At 51.9% G+C, this 16,911-nt stretch overlaps 1 protein-coding gene across 3 annotated transcripts; it reads left to right on the top strand.

The window, feature by feature from the left end:
• The first annotated feature begins 2,106 nt into the window (after positions 1 to 2,106).
• On the top strand, positions 2,107 to 16,093 carry NECAP2 (NECAP endocytosis associated 2). Of its 3 annotated transcripts, none has more exons than XM_038531852.1 (8): positions 2,107 to 2,262; positions 4,545 to 4,645; positions 7,243 to 7,347; positions 7,428 to 7,509; positions 8,703 to 8,811; positions 11,114 to 11,291; positions 13,936 to 14,020; positions 14,833 to 16,093. In XM_038531852.1, exons 1-8 carry the CDS (start codon positions 2,171 to 2,173, stop codon positions 14,879 to 14,881), a joined length of 801 nt encoding a protein of 266 aa, XP_038387780.1. In that variant the 5' UTR covers positions 2,107 to 2,170; the 3' UTR covers positions 14,882 to 16,093. The 3 variants fall into 3 exon arrangements, with proteins under 3 accessions (XP_038387780.1, XP_038387779.1, XP_038387778.1); XM_038531851.1 differs by having other exon boundaries at positions 13,933 to 14,020; XM_038531850.1 differs by lacking the exon at positions 13,936 to 14,020.
• The last annotated feature ends 818 nt before the right edge of the window (positions 16,094 to 16,911 follow it).

The raw sequence follows: 16,911 nt of genomic DNA, 5'->3' as shown, positions 1-16,911 counted from the left end.
GGAAACGACTCTTTTCCTCTCTGTGTCCTCTGGGCTGTGAACTTGATGGGAGCTGGAGCTGGGCTGGCTTCACCTCTATGGCCCCAGCATCCCACACCCAGCATATATGAGACTGAACGGAATTGCAGGTGCTCTGTAAGGCCTGGCTGCCCTGGGCTCGGAGTGAGGATTCCCTTCGAGGTTCGTGAGAGGAAGCCTTCCTACCTGTGGCAGCCACATGGAGGGGCCAAGTCACCATGTGCTGTCTTCACGCTGCTTGGCCTCCAGAATGGAAATGATGGAGCTTGGTGCTGATTGTGGACACCATGCCCAAAGTTCAGCTCTCGAGAGCTGGTCCTAGATGCTCTTCCAGCCGGAAGTTCTCTAAATCTAAATGAGTCCAGGTGCTTCATTCCTCGGATACCTGCTCTTCCCCTGTGAGGTTCAGCATGTACTGATGCAAGGAGTCAGAGCGTGAAAGAGAAAATGCGGTGGCCCATCCCCAAATTGCTCCTTGGTTTTGGGATGTAGCCAATTGAACACACACACACACATTTACTCATTCACTCACTGAGCATTTACACTGTGCCAAAACCTGTGTTGCTGAATACAGGGTCCACAGATGGCAGGGACGGGGTCCCACATTCAAGAGGCTCACAGTCTGGTGGGAGAGCAGTCCTATAAACCGAATGGTGGGAATGTGCGGCAGCAGGGGGGAGGGTGTCTTTGCCACTCCAGGACTTTAGGAAGATGAGAGGCAACATCAAAAAAGAAGAAGGAAGAAGAAATCTCATTTTCTGGTGCATATCTCAATTTCTTCTTTGAGAGAATCAGGGTAATAAGCAAAGTTGAAATTAGAGGTTAAATCAATTCACATGAAGAGAAGTTAACATCACACTCACCAGGACGGCTGTGGTCAAAGAAATGGAAAATAAGCACTGGTGAAGTGTGAAAAAATCGCAACCCTTGTTCATAGCCGTGGGGACGTAGGATGGGGCAGCCACCATGGAAAAGTTTGGTAGTTCCTCAAAAGGCTAAACATAAAATTACCACATGGCCCAGCAAATCCACTTCTAGATAGACCCTGGGGAGAATCGAAAATGGGGACTCAAACATAGCAGCATTATTATTCCCCGTAGCCAAAAGGTGGAAAGAACCCAAATGTCCATCAACAGATGAGTGGATAAACACCACGTGAAATATCCACATGATTGGAAGATCACTGAGCCGTCGGAAGGAATGAAAAACTCTGATCGATGCTATGACAGGGAGGAGCCTTGAAAACATAATAGTGAGATAAGCCAGATACAAGGGCAGACACTGTGGTTCACTTATAGGAGGTAGCTGGAATAGGTAATTTCATAGAGACAAAAGCAGAATAGAGGTGGGGGGAGGCTTGGGGGAAGGGGGCGTTATCGCTTCATGGGTACAGAGTTCCTGTTGGGGACGATGAAAAAAGTTCTGGATGAATGAGAGAATGGTACAGGAGAAGAGATTTTGGGAATTTCCCTGTGGTTGAACAGAATGCCTCCCCCGTGACATCCTGTGACAAATCCAAGTTAGGACTGGGATTCTTTTTTCATGATTTATGTTGGTAGACTTTGCTCTTTGTTGAGTCGAGGCCACACTGTGCCCTGGACACATGGTCTCGTGGAACCTTCTAGAGTCAGGAGAAGGCTGGGGATCCCTGGGTGGCCCAGGGTGTGATCCTGGAGATCCAGGATTGAGTCCCACGTGGGGCTCCCTGCATGGAGCCTGCTTCTCCCTCTGCCTGTGTCTCTGCCCCCCCCCCCCATGTATCTGTCATGAATAAATAAATAAAATCATTAAAAATAAGGAAATAAAAAAAGGAAAAAAGGGAAAAAAGAAAGAAAATAGAGTCGGGAGAAGGAAGGACGTTCAGGTGGAGCCCAGGGTAGCACAGGCTGGAGGAGACAGTGGCTTCAGGGCGAGCGCTGCAGGTGGATGCAGCTGGGCCCCGGGCGCAGGCGCAGGCGTGCAGGGGACCCCAGGCCTCCGGGGTCCGGTCCGGCCGCCGCGTGTCTTGCGCCGGAGCCGCCAGCAGGGGGCGCGCGGGAGGCCGGCCAGCCGAGGCCCGCTCGCCGCCGCTCTAGCCCGACGGGTCACAGAGCGGCGGCGCTTCCGGCCCGCGGGGGGAAGGGGCCGGAAGTCCGGCGGCCCCGGCGTCGAGATGGAGGAGGGCGAGTACGAGTCGGTGCTCTGCGTGAAGCCGGAGGTGCACGTCTACCGCATCCCGCCGCGGGCCACCAACCGTGGCTACAGGTGACCGTGGGAGGACGGCGGCGCCCGGCCCGACGCCAGAGCGGGGAGGGAGACCCAGACCCGCCGGCCTCGGGGGAGCGGCCGCAGGGGCGGCGAGCGGAGGGCCCGAGCCGGGAGGCGCCGCTGCCGGGGCCGTTGACCCGCGAGGCCGGCGGAGGTGCCCGCGGAGGTGCGCGCGGAGGTGCGCGCGGAGGAGCCGGCGGAGGAGCCGGCGGAGGAGCCGGAGGAGGCGGGGCGGGAGCGCCCTGGGGACGCAAGGCCGCGGCCTCGCACCGCGCGCTGCCTGCGGTCCTGCCTGCCCTCTGTCACCAAGCGTTGGGAAAGAGAGAAAGAGGTGCACCTGTTACAGACGGCGTGGTCTGTGGCTATTCTGTGCCCCTGGGTCGGAGTGGAGATGGGGGTGGAGGGTGGGGATGGGGGTGATGGGGTGGAGGGTGGGGAGGGAGGGGGGATGGGAGGGGGGGATGGGGATGGAGGGAGGATGGAGGGGGGATGGGGGTGGCTGGGGATGATGGGGATGGGGGTGGAGGGTGGGGATGGAGAGGGGATGGGGTGGAGGGGTGGGGATGGGGGTGGAGATGGAGGGGGATGGAGGGGGGATGGGGGTGGCTGGGATGATGGGGGTGGGGGGTGGGGATGGAGATGGAGGGGGGATGAGATGGAGGGGGATGGAGATGGAGGGGGATGGAGGGGCGATGGGGGTGGCTGGGATGATGGGGGTGGGGAAGGAGATGGAGGGGGGATGGAGATGGAGGGGGATGGGGGGTGGCTGGGATGATGGGGATGGGGTGGAGGGGGGGATGGAGGGGGTGGGGATGGGGATGGAGGGGGAATGGGGTGGAGGGTGGGGATGGGGGGTGGCTGGAGGGGGATGGGGATGGAGGGAGGATGGGGATGGAGGGTGGTGGGGATGGGGATGGAGGGGGGGTTTGCTCTCCAAAGCCCCATTCGTCTCAGCCATTTGGAAATACAGGATTGGCCCGCACCGCAGGAAGGTGCAACATCCGCCCATCTGGCCTCTTGTTACTTTCCAGGCCTGTTAACACAGACCCATAGCTGATTTTCTAGACAGACTATTTCAGTGAACACCTGTTACGCCCGTGGTGTGACTTAAGAGTAGTGTGGAAGCGACAAGAGAAACAGTTAGCAAGGTGGAGCTGGGACACCAGACCGGGGATGGTCAGCCTACTGCGATGACCCCTGCCAGTGGGCTGGGTTTGGTGCCTCCTGGCCCCGCTCAGGGTGAGGTTCCCAAGTGTCCGGGCCGGCTGGTTTCCCACAGAGGAAGCACTTGACCCCCAGAGCTCCTCTTAGCTTGGATCTAAGGCTTGTGTTGCCCCAGTAAGAGGAACTGAAACTGAGTCTGCTGACTTGTGACTTGAGCGCCTGCCTTCGTGTGGCCTTGAAAACAGCCTGCGTCCACAGCCAGTGGTATGGCTCGCCGTCCTGACTTAGGCTTAGGGACTTCCAAGGAAAGCCTCTTGAAAACACCCAAGGTTCTTGCCAGTTGGGGGTTTTGCCAAACTGCTTCTTAGAAGTAAAATGTGAAGTTACTGCTTTAAAAGCCCCGAAAGAAGCTTTTGTGATAAGTCCGTGGTTTCCTGGGGTTCTTTTGGCCTGGGGCACCTTTGAGGTTATATTTCTCGGACACCCATTCGTTTTTCTCACACGTATGGTTGCTGTCCTTTTCTCTTTTCTGCTAATGATTGCGCCCTCTCCACTTTTCCTCGAAGATCGTCTCTGGTCAAATGGTCACTCCGGCCGCTGCAGCCTGGCAGCGTCTTAAGCAGCAGGCCCAGGAGCTGCTGCTTTTACTGGGAGAAAACTGGAAGTCCTACTTTTGAGAAAAAGTATCTGTAGTCTAGAACTGGGGTTGGCAAACGGTGACCCACCCTGTTTTTGTGTGCCTCCCAAGCTAAGAATGGTTTTTATGTTTTTAAATAGTTGGGGAGCATTTAAAAAAAGGGACATTTCGTAATGTGAAGGTTATTTGAAATTTAGGTTTTTAGGGTCCAGCAGGTTGCACTGAAATAGTCACACTCAGTAGAAAACAGTCAAAATATGTGAAGCACCAGCACATGCAGGTACTGTCAATGGCTGCCCTTACTCTACGACAACCGAGTGCGCAGTTGTGACTGAGGTTGGATGGCCCTTTTCAGAGAAAGTTTGCCAGTCTCTGGTCACAAGCAAGCAGCCCACTTGCCCTTCTCATTCCCATCCCCAGCGCTAGAGCGGTGGAGCAGGAGCCTCTAGCAGAGGCTCAATGATTTTTGTCCCCTTAGGGCCGCGGAGTGGCAGCTGGACCAGCCATCATGGAGTGGCCGGCTGCGGATCACTGCAAAAGGGCAGGTGGCCTACATCAAGCTGGAGGACAGGACCTCAGGTAAAGGCAAGGGAGGCCCCTGTGGGGCTGAGATGCCAAACTCCTACTTTGTGAAGGGAGCGGCAGCAGCCCCGGCCTGTCCATATGGGTCATGGGAACTGATCCTGGAAATGAAAGGCCTGACTGTACCTCTAAGCTGCCTCCATTCCCCCCACCTTTAATTGTAGAAAGCACTGTCTTCAGGTGTAAAAGGGAGTATTTCCTATCAAGCACCTGTCTTTGGTGGGGGGTGAGGGGGACGTGCTTAAGAAAATACTAGTTTTGGAATCCAGGGAGAGGAGACCTGCAGGTTGGTCCCAGATACGAAGCCCCAGAGTTGCCTTGAAGATCAGCTGGGAGTGGGGGAGGGAGACGCACAACCCTCCGCTCTTGAGCTCTGCCTCTTAACGGGAATTCTGTTTATCAACTAAATGTAATTCCCCAGACTGACCACACCCATTAACTGAAGCTGCTGGAAGCTGCCCTGCTCAGCTCTTTCTTTGGTGAGAGGACAAGCCAAGCTGGGCTGTGTTGGGGTCAGCTGGCAGATGTCACCTTAGGGGAAATGTGTGTGGAAGTCATGTGCCACCAGGGCCTCTGGTGAGCTGTGGGGAGCAGTGCGGCCTGAAAGAGCCCCCGCCCCCAGAGCAGGGATTGGACACAGCTCCTGCTGAGCTGGACATTATGGCATTCGGTCATTTATTTTTCTCTAACATGTAGAGATTTTCTTGGTTGAAGCACATCATAGGCAAAACCGGCTGCCTCTTAGAACTGCATCTCTTGTGTCCAAGCTGTGAGACCTGGGGCGAGCCACATGACCTCTAGTGCCTCGGCCTCCTTTTGCAATGGGGATCATATGAGTTCATACTTCACAAGATTGTTGGAAATACGAAGTGAGCCCACATTTATCCAGTTGCTTTGTGAACTGCAAGGTGACCTAAAGCATCGATCTGTTCTGCAGTGTGGGGCTGGCTGGGTATTGGCTGCTATGATGAGGCCAGAGAACCCTGGCTGTGAGGTTTGCTGGGGTGTCCCAGGGGATCTCACATGGGATGGCAACACCTATTTTCTGGGGGCCTTGGAAGTGGACTTTAAGGGGATCACCTGGGATCCCTGGGTGGCGCAGCGGTTTGGCGCCTGCCTTTGGCCCAGGGCGCGATCCTGGAGACCCGGGATCGAATCCCACATCAGGCTCCCGGTGCATGGAGCCTGCTTCTCCCTCGGCCTATGTCTCTGCCTCTCTCTCTCTCTCTGTGACTATCATAAATAAATAAAAATTGAAAAAAAAATATTTAAAAAATAAAAAATAAAAAAGAACAAAACTTTAAAAAAAAAAAAAAAAAAAAAAAAGGGGATCACCTAGTTAGAACCACAGCTGCCATGCAGGAGCCACCCCGGGATGCTTTCCACGCAGGGTCATCCCTGCTCGGTCTTGTTTGTCTCTCTGCACTCCTTGGCCAGGGCTTCTCAGCTTTAGTGCCAGTGGCATTTGGGCCAGGGGAATATTGTGGGCTGTCAAGTCAGATTTCAGATATGTAGCAACATTCCTGGCTCTATCTACCAGATGCCAGTAGCAGCCCCCCAAGTTGCAAAAACCAAAAATGTCTCCACACGTTGGCACATGTCCCTTGAGGGGAGAGGGAGCAAAATCGCCCCAGGTTGAGAATCACTGCTCTAGGCCAAAGGCATTCAGGTGAGTCCCAGAATCCCAGGGACCAAACAAGGGGGTGGGGCAGAAAAATTATCAAGAAGCGTTAGACTTGGGACGCCTGGGTGGCTCAGGGGTTGAGCATCTTCCTTTGGCTCAGGGCGTGATCACAGAGTTCTGGGTTCAAGTCCCCATCGGGCTCCCTGCAGGGAGCCTGCTTCTCCCTCTGTGTCTCTCATGAATAAATAAATAAAATCTTTAAAAAAAAAAAAAGAGGCTATAGACTGTAGGGCCACTGATTCGGATTCAGTTCAGCCTCGATTGCACAATCACTTGTGAACCACAGCATTGAGTAGAGAAGCCTTGATCGAGTACTAAAAGCGTGAAGAGAGGTCAGCACCTGCTGAAGTGATGCGAGTCTAGAACGCTCCCAAGGGTGTGTGCTGTCCTGGGGATAGAGAGCTGGAGTGGCAAGGGGTGTGTTTGCCAGGGGCTCCTTTTAAAACCACTGGCCCTCTTGCCCTGTCTCAGCTGCTTCAGATTCTTCTGTGGGTGCCACTGGGTTCCCCTACAGTCCTGTCTCAGGTACCTGGACCAGGGCCTGCCTGCTCCTGGGCTCTCGGGTGTAGGAAGGTAGGCGCTACCCCAGTGCTCCCGGGGGAATGGAATTCCAGCATTGCTAGAGCTTTGGATTGTAAGAGAAGCCAGAAATCTGGATTATTTTACGTGTAATTTGATTTTGAAAAGTTTGGCAATTAAGTTAAGAATATTAAAAGTGGACTGTATCTGACTTCTAGGCCACCCCCTGACTTCAACCTTTCTTAGGTTATAGGTCTGTCCATCAGAATGGATTTGATTTGAACCCCAGAGTAAGGTTTGCCTGTCTGCCTTTCAGGGAAAAGGCCCCAGTGGTATGATAGAAAATTCAGCTGGAAGGGGGCTCAAGGCTCACCCTAACTTGTGCTTCCAGGGGAGCTCTTTGCTCAGGCCCCGGTGGACCAGTTTCCTGGCACAGCTGTGGAGAGCGTGACCGATTCCAGCAGATACTTTGTTATCCGCATCGAAGATGGAAATGGTGCGTGTGAGGCGTGGTGGTTCCCCTCGGTGAGAAGGGTTTCCTCTGGCAAATGGGATTAATCATGTGTTGTCCTCCAGGACGCCGGGCATTTATTGGAATTGGCTTCGGGGACCGAGGCGATGCCTTTGACTTCAATGTTGCGTTGCAGGACCATTTCAAGTGAGTGGTTCTAGGACACATGCTTAAGCCTCCTCCCTTCTTTCCAGGGACGGAATGGTTTCCCAGCCTAGGCTACCCAGGTGGCTGCTTGGGATTTGTCTGCTAGCAGCCTCAGGGAAACTCACTGCTCCTTTGGGGCCGGCTGCCTTCTCTACCTTCAAGTCCTCTCTGCCCCGGACCCATCTCTCAGTGGTCAGCTGGCCCAACCTCTGAGGTGCCATACCTCTTCCCTTACCAGGCACTGGAGGAGCCAGAGTCCGTGGGAGGCACATGTGGCCTTCTTGAACCTGTTCCTCCGTGATGCAATAAGTGGTGCTGCTCCTGCCATCCGGATGTCCTGGGAGTCCTTTCTAAAGCTAAGGGGCAGGGCAGGAGAGACTGCCCCCTTGCCACCTGTAGGCCTCCCTTTCTGGCTGCTGGCAAGTTGGAGAGTGTGCAGCCTCTCTCGTGGACACCTCTGGCTCTTTCCTGGCCTGGTATCCCCGCCCAGGTGGCTCCTGGATGGCTATTGTTTGGAGGGTTGGGGACAACCTTTGTGTTGCCCTCTACTTTCTGGACATCTGTCTTGTCTCACCATCTACTTTATGAGTCCTTAGGTGCGGGATGTGGATACATTGTCTTGGTTCTCATGCCGGGTGCTGAGGAGGAGAGGGCCAGGTTCTCATATTTCCTGAAGAGCAGTGTCAGGACCTTCTTTTACATAAATGAGGTCACTGAATTTTCATAGCGGTCTTTAAGACAGAAAATTGCCATCCCATTTTGTTGATGAGGAAACTGATGTGCGTGCAGCTAGTTAGTGTCAGAGTCAGGATTTGTTTTTGTTTTTAAAGATTTTATTTATTAATGAGAGAGACAGAGAAAGAGAGAGAGAGAGAGAGAGAGAGAGAGAATGAGAGAGGCAGAGACACAGGCAGAGGGAGAAGCAGGCTCCATGCAGGGAGCCTGATGCAGGACTCGATCCCGGGACTCCAGGATCATGCCCTGGGCCAAAGACAGGCGCTAAACCACTGAGCCACCCAGGTATCCCCACAAAGTCAGAATTTGAATTCAGGCCCACTACTCAAGCCCCCTGCGTGGGCTCTTTCTGCCACTTAAATGCTTTGTCCTGGACCGATGGCAGGTAGGGGTGGAGTGAGGGAGGTGAATGCAGGGCACCTGGCCTCATCCTCACCTTTTTCTTCCTGTCCTCTCAGGTGGGTGAAACAGCAGTGTGAATTTGCAAAACAAGCCCAGAACCCAGACCAGGGCCCCAAGTTGGACCTAGGCTTCAAAGAGGGCCAGACTATCAAGCTCAACATCGCGGTGAGTCCCATACTCACTTGTCTTTGTCAGCCAGTACCCAAGCCTGGCCCAGAGCTCACCCCTCTTTCCCACAGTTCAGTTCCATCAGTTGAACATATGTTTGTGGAGCAGCTGCCTCGTGCCAGGTCCCGTGCTGGCGGTGAATGAGACAGCTCTACTCTCTTGGAGCTCAGAGTTAAACAGAGATGGATGAGACGAGATGTGACCACAACTTGGCAGGGGAGGGGATGCGCTCGGTGCTGGGAGCTCCTAGAGGAGGGGCATGCAGCCCGCAGGGGAAGCAAGGAAGGGTTCCTGGAAGAAGTGACCTGTAAGGAAGTTGGAAAGGGGGTGGTCAAGCAGAGGGAACAGCATGTGCAAAGCCTCTCTGAGTTGAAAAGGAGCATTATTCGCTTGTTGCCGGAGCTGGCGTTTTTGACCAGGCTGTTAGAATGGGGATCAGCTGCCCCATGGCTTGGCATCTCGAGGAAGGAAGATTTGGGAGAGCTCTGGGCCAGAAGGTATTGAGATGGGTGCTGGGAGTCATGGGCAGCTTTTGCTGCTGCTGGTGGTGTCCTGACACCCCGTGTCTTCATCCTGAGTTGCCCTGCATCTGGGTTTCCCATTGTCAGTTCCTGTTGAGAATGGGAAAAGGTAGGGCTGGGCTGGTGGCCAAAACTTGGTCCTCACCTGGCTACAGGGAATGGGGTTGGAGGTGATTTTGGGGAACCAAGACCAAATGGAAATGTTTTTGGAAGAAACTGTGTAACCTTAATATAATGCTCTTCTTCTTTACTTACTCTTTATTTACTATCTCTTTCTCCTCTTTTCTGCTTCACGCTGGTGATTTGGGACCCTTGACGTTGGCCAACTGGCCCTTAAGAGAAAATACAGGTCATGTCCACTGGACTGGTTGGGATGTGATTCCTCTCTTGCTGGGAGGAAACTAACATTTAATGAGCATCAGCTGTGTGCCAGGTAGTGTGTTTTTAGGCACTTCTATAAATTCTATGAATTTTTAGGCACTTCTATGAACATTCTGCCACTTTATAGGAAATTGAGCCTTGGAGAGTTTAAGGGACTTGCCCAGGTTGTAGAGCTGGAAATAACCAGCACAGCTGGACTCACTGAGGGTTTTGAGATTTCTGACTTGAGGACTCTGGCGTTAACATTGGATTAAGCTACTGCTCCTTACAAGGTGGAAACTGTGTCTTCATCTTTATAACTTGCACTGGTTTCCCATTGGGGCTCAGGTTTTTGTTTTTGTTTTGTTTTGTTTTGTTTTAATGTTTTATGGAAGTACAATATGCATACAGAAAAGTACACACAGTATAAATGTAGAAATCTGTGGATTTTTGAAAACCAAATGTACCCATGCAAACTAGCCCCCAGATCAAGAGGCATTGATTATCACCATTCTGGTCCTGAGGTTGAATGCCCTAGATTTGGTTTTTCAGTTTTTATGAATGGATCCTGCCAGTTTGTACTCTACTGTGTATGGCTGCTTTACCCAGTGTAGCATTTGTGAGAGCTCCTGATTTGTTGCATCTAGTTTGTCCATTGTCACTGTGGTGGCATATTTCATTATGAGAATGTGTCCCAGTGTTAGTTTTTTTTCTTTTTTCTTTTAAGATTTATTTGAGGGCAGGGGAGGGGTAGAGGCAGAGGGAGAATCCTTAAGGAGACTCCACACTGAGCGTGGAGCCCATCTCAGGGCTCGAGCCCACAACCTGAACTGAATCCAAGAGTCAAACGCTTAACCAGCTGAGCCACCCAGGCTTGTCGTCGTCCCCCCGTGTTACTGTTTAAGCAACGATGGACATTGGGGTAATTGCAAGGTTGGAGCTATGACAAATGGTGCGGCTGTGAATCTCCCAAGTGCATGTCTTTTCGTGCACGTGTTCAGCTCTAGATTCTCCCAGAGAGTTTTCCAAGTAGTTTTCCCTGTTTACACTCCCACCAGCAGCGCATGAGTGAGTGTGCTGGTTCTACTTCCTTGTCAGTACTTGATGATCTAGCTTGTAGCCATTCTAGTGGGTGTGTAATGGTATAGCACTAGTTTTCGTTTGTGGTTCAATTTGTATCTCCCTGATGATTAATGAACCCAGTGCTGAGTTTTCAAATTAGATATATTTGGGGTAGCTCTAGAATTGTGAAGTATTGAACACAGCTCACCACAGAGAGGGTGCTGGATAGCTCTTGACCAGATGGTTATATAGATATTTGGGGCTTGAGGGCCACCTTGGCCCTCTTTGTGGGGCTTTCCGATAAGCATGGGGACCCCAGCAGAACTGACTGGTTTGCATTCCTTTTCTCTTTTCAGAACATGAAGAAGAAGGAAGGAGCAGCTGGGACTCCCCGAGCACGGCCTGCAAGCACAGGAGGACTGAGCCTGCTTCCCCCGCCCCCAGGGGGGAAAACCTCCACCCTGATCCCTCCCCCTGGGGAGCAGTTGTCTGGGGGCGCCCCCGTCGTCCAGACAGCAGTTGCTCCCAGTTCAGGTCAGTGCTCAGGAGTGACTATACTTGCTGCTAACCCCACAGTGGTGGGTTCTTCTCCCTGCTGGCAGCTGGTGCCCCATGGTGGTCCCTCCTTCATTCACACTATCTATCATTTGGCACCTGTATGTGATCCTGCCCAGACTGGGTCAGGGGTTTCTCTGTGTCCTGATACCTGCCACTTACCCCTTCAGTGCCTCTGTCAACTCCTGATGGGCAGGGGCTGCGGCTTTTTTGTTGTGACACTGATTTGCTGCGAAATCATCAGCACATGAGTTTTTGGTTCTCAGAGGCTGCTCAGTGTTGGTTGAGAGGGTGGGTGATAGAGACACTGTCTGCTCAGATCCTAGACACAAAGACCAAATGTATGGGTCCATATACTTCCAGCCAATATGTTGTGGGGAGGCTCCATGGAAAAGGTGGCATTGAGGTGGGTCTAGAAGGAAGGAGACTGGGGCAGAAGATGTTTGGTGTTCCAGACAGAAGATTTCGAATAAGGCTCAGATTTTTAAATACCTGGTGTGTGTAGAGAAATGGATGTAGCATAAGTATGCCAAGTTAGGTAGTGGGAAATAAAATGGGGAATTTAGGTTGGAGCAAGTTCCCTAGCAAGGTGCTGGGGAGCTGAGAGGCCACTCCCCCAGCACACTATGCTGGGTGCTTGTTCTGAGGTGTAAGAAACAGCTTTTGGAGACCCTGGGATTCCAGAAGCTCAGTGCCCAGTACCAGCTACTGATAGTGCTGGGGAGCTAGCCCATTCCCTTGGCTTCCCTAGGCTGGGGGCTTGTTGCCACCCCAGTTTCCCCACACCGGTCTCACCAGTTTCTGGGGGTGTGTGTCAGGATCTAGGCAGGAAGCCTGCTTTCTTTCTCTTATGGGTGTGGACATTGGCTTCCCCATCTGGAGGTCAGGCTTCCAACCTCAGCCCTGTGGGGAATTCCCGCTCACGAGTGGGCAGGAGTAGGAGTCAGCGAGCCCGCACCCTGGCACCAGGAACTGCTCTTTGAGCATTGCTTCTCAGAGTGAGGTAACAGGCCCACCTACCTTGACATCACCAGGGACATGGACAGGAATCTGCGTTTTTAATGTTATTTGTAAGCTCACCAAGGTCTGAGAGCCACTATTTCAGGCCATCCCTCAGTTGCTGGTGCATGTTTAACAGCTAATACAGAGTATCTGTTATGTGCCAGGCAGTGTTTTAGGTTTTAGGCCCTGGGAAAGCTGCAAGTACAGCACAAGTTCTCTCAAGGGCTTGCGTTCTTTTTTTTTTTTTTTTTAAGATTTCATTTCTTTATTTTGAGAGATCAGGCATGGGCAGGGGCAGTGGGAGACTCTCAGAGAGACTCCACCTGGAGGGGAGAGCCTGATGTGGGGCTGGATCTCAACCCTGAGAACCCTGAGATCTTGACCTGAGCCTGTGGACTGACACCTGACTGAGCCCCCCAGGCTCCACTGAAGGGCTTACATTTTAATGTACAAAACAAGCAATTAGTGTTTCGGGGTCAAATAAGGAGCCACAAAGAGCACCATTCATTGAGCGCTTCGTATATGCTTTCAAACTGGACTGGGCGAGTTCTGGTTGTAGCTTATCGGTTGTGTGGTAGGCAGAAGAGGGCCTGCTTCGCTGTGGCTCAGTGTTCTCATCTGGAGGATGGGGGCAGTCATGGTACCTACAGTGTGGATTTCTGGTGAGGATCAAATGAGCTCATCCGTGGGTAACACTTAAGGAGTGTTTAGTGTTTAACACTAAAACACTAAGTGTTTGTCAGGTGTCGTAACACTGATGTGGCCATTCCCACCGGCACGTGCATTCCACTGTTAACTCCTATAGCATAAACCGGTTCTGTGAAGTCACTGTCATCCTCCCCTTTTGGGAGATAAGGAAACAGACTTGAGGGAAGCGCATGAAGTCATGTGGTTGGTCCTGGCCTGTCCTCCCCCAGGGACTGTGAGCGGGTCTGAATGAGACAGTGATAAGCACTTGGTAACTGTAAAACTAAATCTTTGAGGGCCTTGATGTTATCTGGTCTCCCAGCCCAGAGCAGATTAGAAGTAGCAAATTGGTGGAAGGCCGGAGGGCACAGGGCCTTTCCCAGGGATGTGGCACTGGGGGAGGTGCCAGAGGAGCACAGAAGCAGTCCCACTGTGCCCCACCTCCACCCCATGAAGAGATTCTCCCCAAACCCTTACCAGCTTGGGTCCCATCACCTGGCACATGTCTGGAGCATAACTTTTTCATTCAGTTGATCCAGACACTGGATTGAGGGCTTTATGTGAAGATGACCTTGCATCGTTGGTGGGCATTCTCCATTCAAGGAGCCAGGGCAGGAGATAGTAAATTTTAAACAGACTGCCAACGTGAGCAGTGGACTACAAGGCCAGCTTCGGGTATGAGTGACAAATGATGTGGGACTCATCCTTACTGGCACTCTCCCCTCCCCTTTTCTCCAGGAGCCCTCAAGGGCTCGTGAGCAGATGGCAGAAATGTGGCCGCTCACTGGGGTTTTTTGTCCCAGAGCTGGTCTCTGTTTCTCTCAGCCACCTGGAATCATGAGACTGATTTCAGAGATCACCAGAAAGAGAGATCTCTGACTCCCGTGTCTCCTTTTCTTCTCTCTCTGACCGTCGGATTTGGGGACATCAGTAGGAGGTGCCACCACGTCCTGGCCACAACCCAAGCCTGCCACTACTGCCACCACCGACATCTGGGGAGACTTTACCAAATCTGCAGGGTGAGGAGGGTCACATTTTTGTGGTGGGACTGGGGCCAGGGCGGTTTCCCTAGAAACCTGGGATTGCTCCAGATGCTTTTTTCCTGGTGTCTGGAGCCACAGCTCTGACTTGGATATTTTCAGGCCAGCCAGCGACAGAGCCCCACAGTGCCTGCTTGGGGTGCCATACTTCTCTCCGGAAGGCTTTTTGCGATCTCTACTGCTAGGTGACCTGGGGTACACTGTCAGTCTTCCTGGTCTTCCAGCCACCTTTGGCTTGTCCCCAGTAGCAGCTCCCCCTTCTTCTCTACCCCACAGTCCCTTACTCTTGCCCCAGCTATCTCAGAACACCGGGCTGAGAGCTAATCTTGGTTCTAGCCTTAGTCCAGCCTCATGGTCTCTTGCCTTCTCTGCCTCAATAAAATTTCAAGCCTTTCCTTGGAATTGAGGTGAAGAGATGCTAGAAACTTACTGCACCATTGTTTACAGGAATAGACTGTAGGACAGGACTCAGCATGTGTTTTCTGTAGAGGACCAGCTAGCAGATCATTTAGACTCTAAAGACCTTATGGTCTCTACTCTGTTTTTATAGCTCAAAAGCAGCCTCAGGTGGTATGTAAGTGGATGGGCATGGATATGTGCCAAAAAAAGTTAATTTACAGAAACAGAGGACTAGGTTTGGTTCCTGGGCTATAGTTTGCTGACCCCTGCTCTAGAACATTCAGAGACTGACTTCTTGGAACTCTTACTGCCCAGAGAGAAGCCATGTTTTATCGACTTAGTATTTTCAAGCATTTGAACTCTCCCACCTCTCCCTTTTTTTCCTTTTGTAGGTCGACTTCCAGTCAGACTCAACCAGGCACAGGCTGGGTCCAGTTCTGATCTGAGCATACCCTTCTTTTTCCTCATAACAATTTCTGGAAAGGAGCCGCCTCACCTGGGCCAAAGGAAGGAGGACGAAGCACTCCCTGGCCAGCTTCTGTTTGGAGCGTGACTGTCTCTCCTCACCCGACTTTCTTGAAAGATTGACATGTTAGGCAGTAAATTGGCACCATGTCAGTGTTTCTTGGGATTCAAGTGTGCAGCCAGAACACAGGAGGAGAAAAGCTCCAGTATCCCTGTCCCTGTCTCTCTTGACATGAGAGACTCTGAGACTGCTGCTTCCATCACTGCGATCCATATTAAACAGAAGCCCCCAAAGCCAAAGAAGGGGTTGAGTGTGCTGCCTGGCCTCAGCTGGGCCCTTCTCAGTGGTTACAGGTGTCCCATGATCACTGTCCAGAAGGAAGGCTTTCTGCACTCTCACTGGCTGTAGCCGCTTCCTTCAAGGTGCCTTCAGCGGGGGGATTCCTTCCTGATTTCTGGCAGGTTTATAGGCTGCAGCTCGAACAGATAATCAGGAGGGAAATCAAGAGTATTAACTAGCTTTTTAAAAAATTTTAATATTTGCTTTGCTAACGTGCTGATCTGCACTAACTCGCCTTTGCAAAAGGGCCTGCTCCTGCAAGATGCCCAGCAGGGGCCTCTGAAAGCATTCCGCACCGTCTGCCGCAGGAACTGCTCTGAGCTTCAGAAAGCGGCGTCCAAGTGGCCTGGTTGCCGGGTCTTGTGGGCCAGGTGGGCAATGCAGGGCTGAGGCAGGCTCTGGGAGCCAGGTGGAAGAGTGTTTGAGCAGGAAAGTCGGAGGAACTGTTCTCATGGAGGTGGGGGGTTCGGCTTTTCTGTCTGTTGACAGCTGTCTGGGCTCAGGGGCTGTCAGCACAGTTCCCAGGGGACTCGGGTTTTCTCCGTGGTGGTTTCTGAAGTGCCTTGTCTGCAGACAACCTCTTACTTTCTTTTCTCCTTCAGAGACTGTACATGACAGAAGGAGTTCTGAGTGAACTGGAAGCCTAGGGTTGCCTGTATTACTGGTTTATGAGAAATAATTTTATCTGAGCACACCTCTAAATTTGCTTTTATCAACATACCTTACCTCTGAATTGAAAGATCTATTTTTCGAAGGGTCAAGACAATGAACTGAAAAAACTGTTGGCCTTTTTTGTGGGACCAGATTCCGAAGATGATAAAATAAATATTTTTACTTCTGTCAATGTATGTCAGAGATGAACATGTTTTTGGCAGCATGGGCACTAAACCAGGGTGCCATGGCTAGACACTCAGCCACGTCTTACACTGATCGTGTGTGTCCAGATTTAAAGTCTGGTGCCAGGGTGTCAGATTAGCCAAAATAAGAGAATTGCGTCTTACTGCCCTAAGGCAACCAGTAACTTCTCTGCTGTGCATCTAGAAGAGCACAGTCTTTTTGTCATTCTGGGACATTCTGGCTTGTAATGTGGGAGAGGGCCTCTACCTCTCCCCACAAGACCTCACTGTGGAAGCATTCCCCTAAATAGTAAGGGTGTACAGGCATGCAGAAGCTGAAAACCAAAGGCCACAGCTCTTCTGTGCCTGAGGCTTTGGTAAGAAATCTGTGGTTGTTAGTTATGGAAACGGCCACTCTGCTAATAAACCGTATAAGGGGGGGAACGTAGAAAATTAGAATGGAGAGTTCTCTGCCCTTTGAATAAGAGTAAGGAATTTGCATCAAAGAAGTCTCAGGAGTATTAAACTTTTTGTCTGTTGCCCATTACCTCCCCCCCCCCTTTTTTTAAAATTTATGATAGAGAGAGAGAGAGGCAGAGACATAGGCAGAGGGAGAAGCAGGCTCAATGCACCGGGAGCCCGACGTGGGATTCGATATCAGGTTTCCAGGATCGCGCCCTGGGCCAAAGGCAGGCGCCAAACTGCTGCGCCACCCAGGGATCCCTGCCCATTACCTCCCATCTTTTTTCCTAAATGCTTGCAGGCTAGAACAGAGGAAACTTAACCTTGAAGGAACCCTTGAATAGAAGTACCTCCCCTTGGAGGTGGGC

The sequence above is a fragment of the Canis lupus genome, chromosome 2, assembly GCF_011100685.1.
Source record: "Canis lupus familiaris isolate Mischka breed German Shepherd chromosome 2, alternate assembly UU_Cfam_GSD_1.0, whole genome shotgun sequence".
In the NCBI taxonomy this organism is placed as follows: Eukaryota; Metazoa; Chordata; class Mammalia; order Carnivora; family Canidae; genus Canis; species Canis lupus.
This window is presented reverse-complemented; position numbering and strand designations above follow the sequence as displayed.

Bases quoted from the DNA above. Each gene is read 5' to 3' on its own strand.
- NECAP2 (XM_038531850.1), top strand. From the start codon at position 2,171: ATGGAGGAGGGCGAGTACGAGTCGGTGCTCTGCGTGAAGCCGGAGGTG. The intron at 2,263-4,544 runs GTGACCGTGGGA...TTGTCCCCTTAG, and splicing joins GCCACCAACCGTGGCTACAG to GGCCGCGGAGTGGCAGCTGG. The intron at 8,812-11,113 runs GTGAGTCCCATA...TTCTCTTTTCAG, and splicing joins CTATCAAGCTCAACATCGCG to AACATGAAGAAGAAGGAAGG.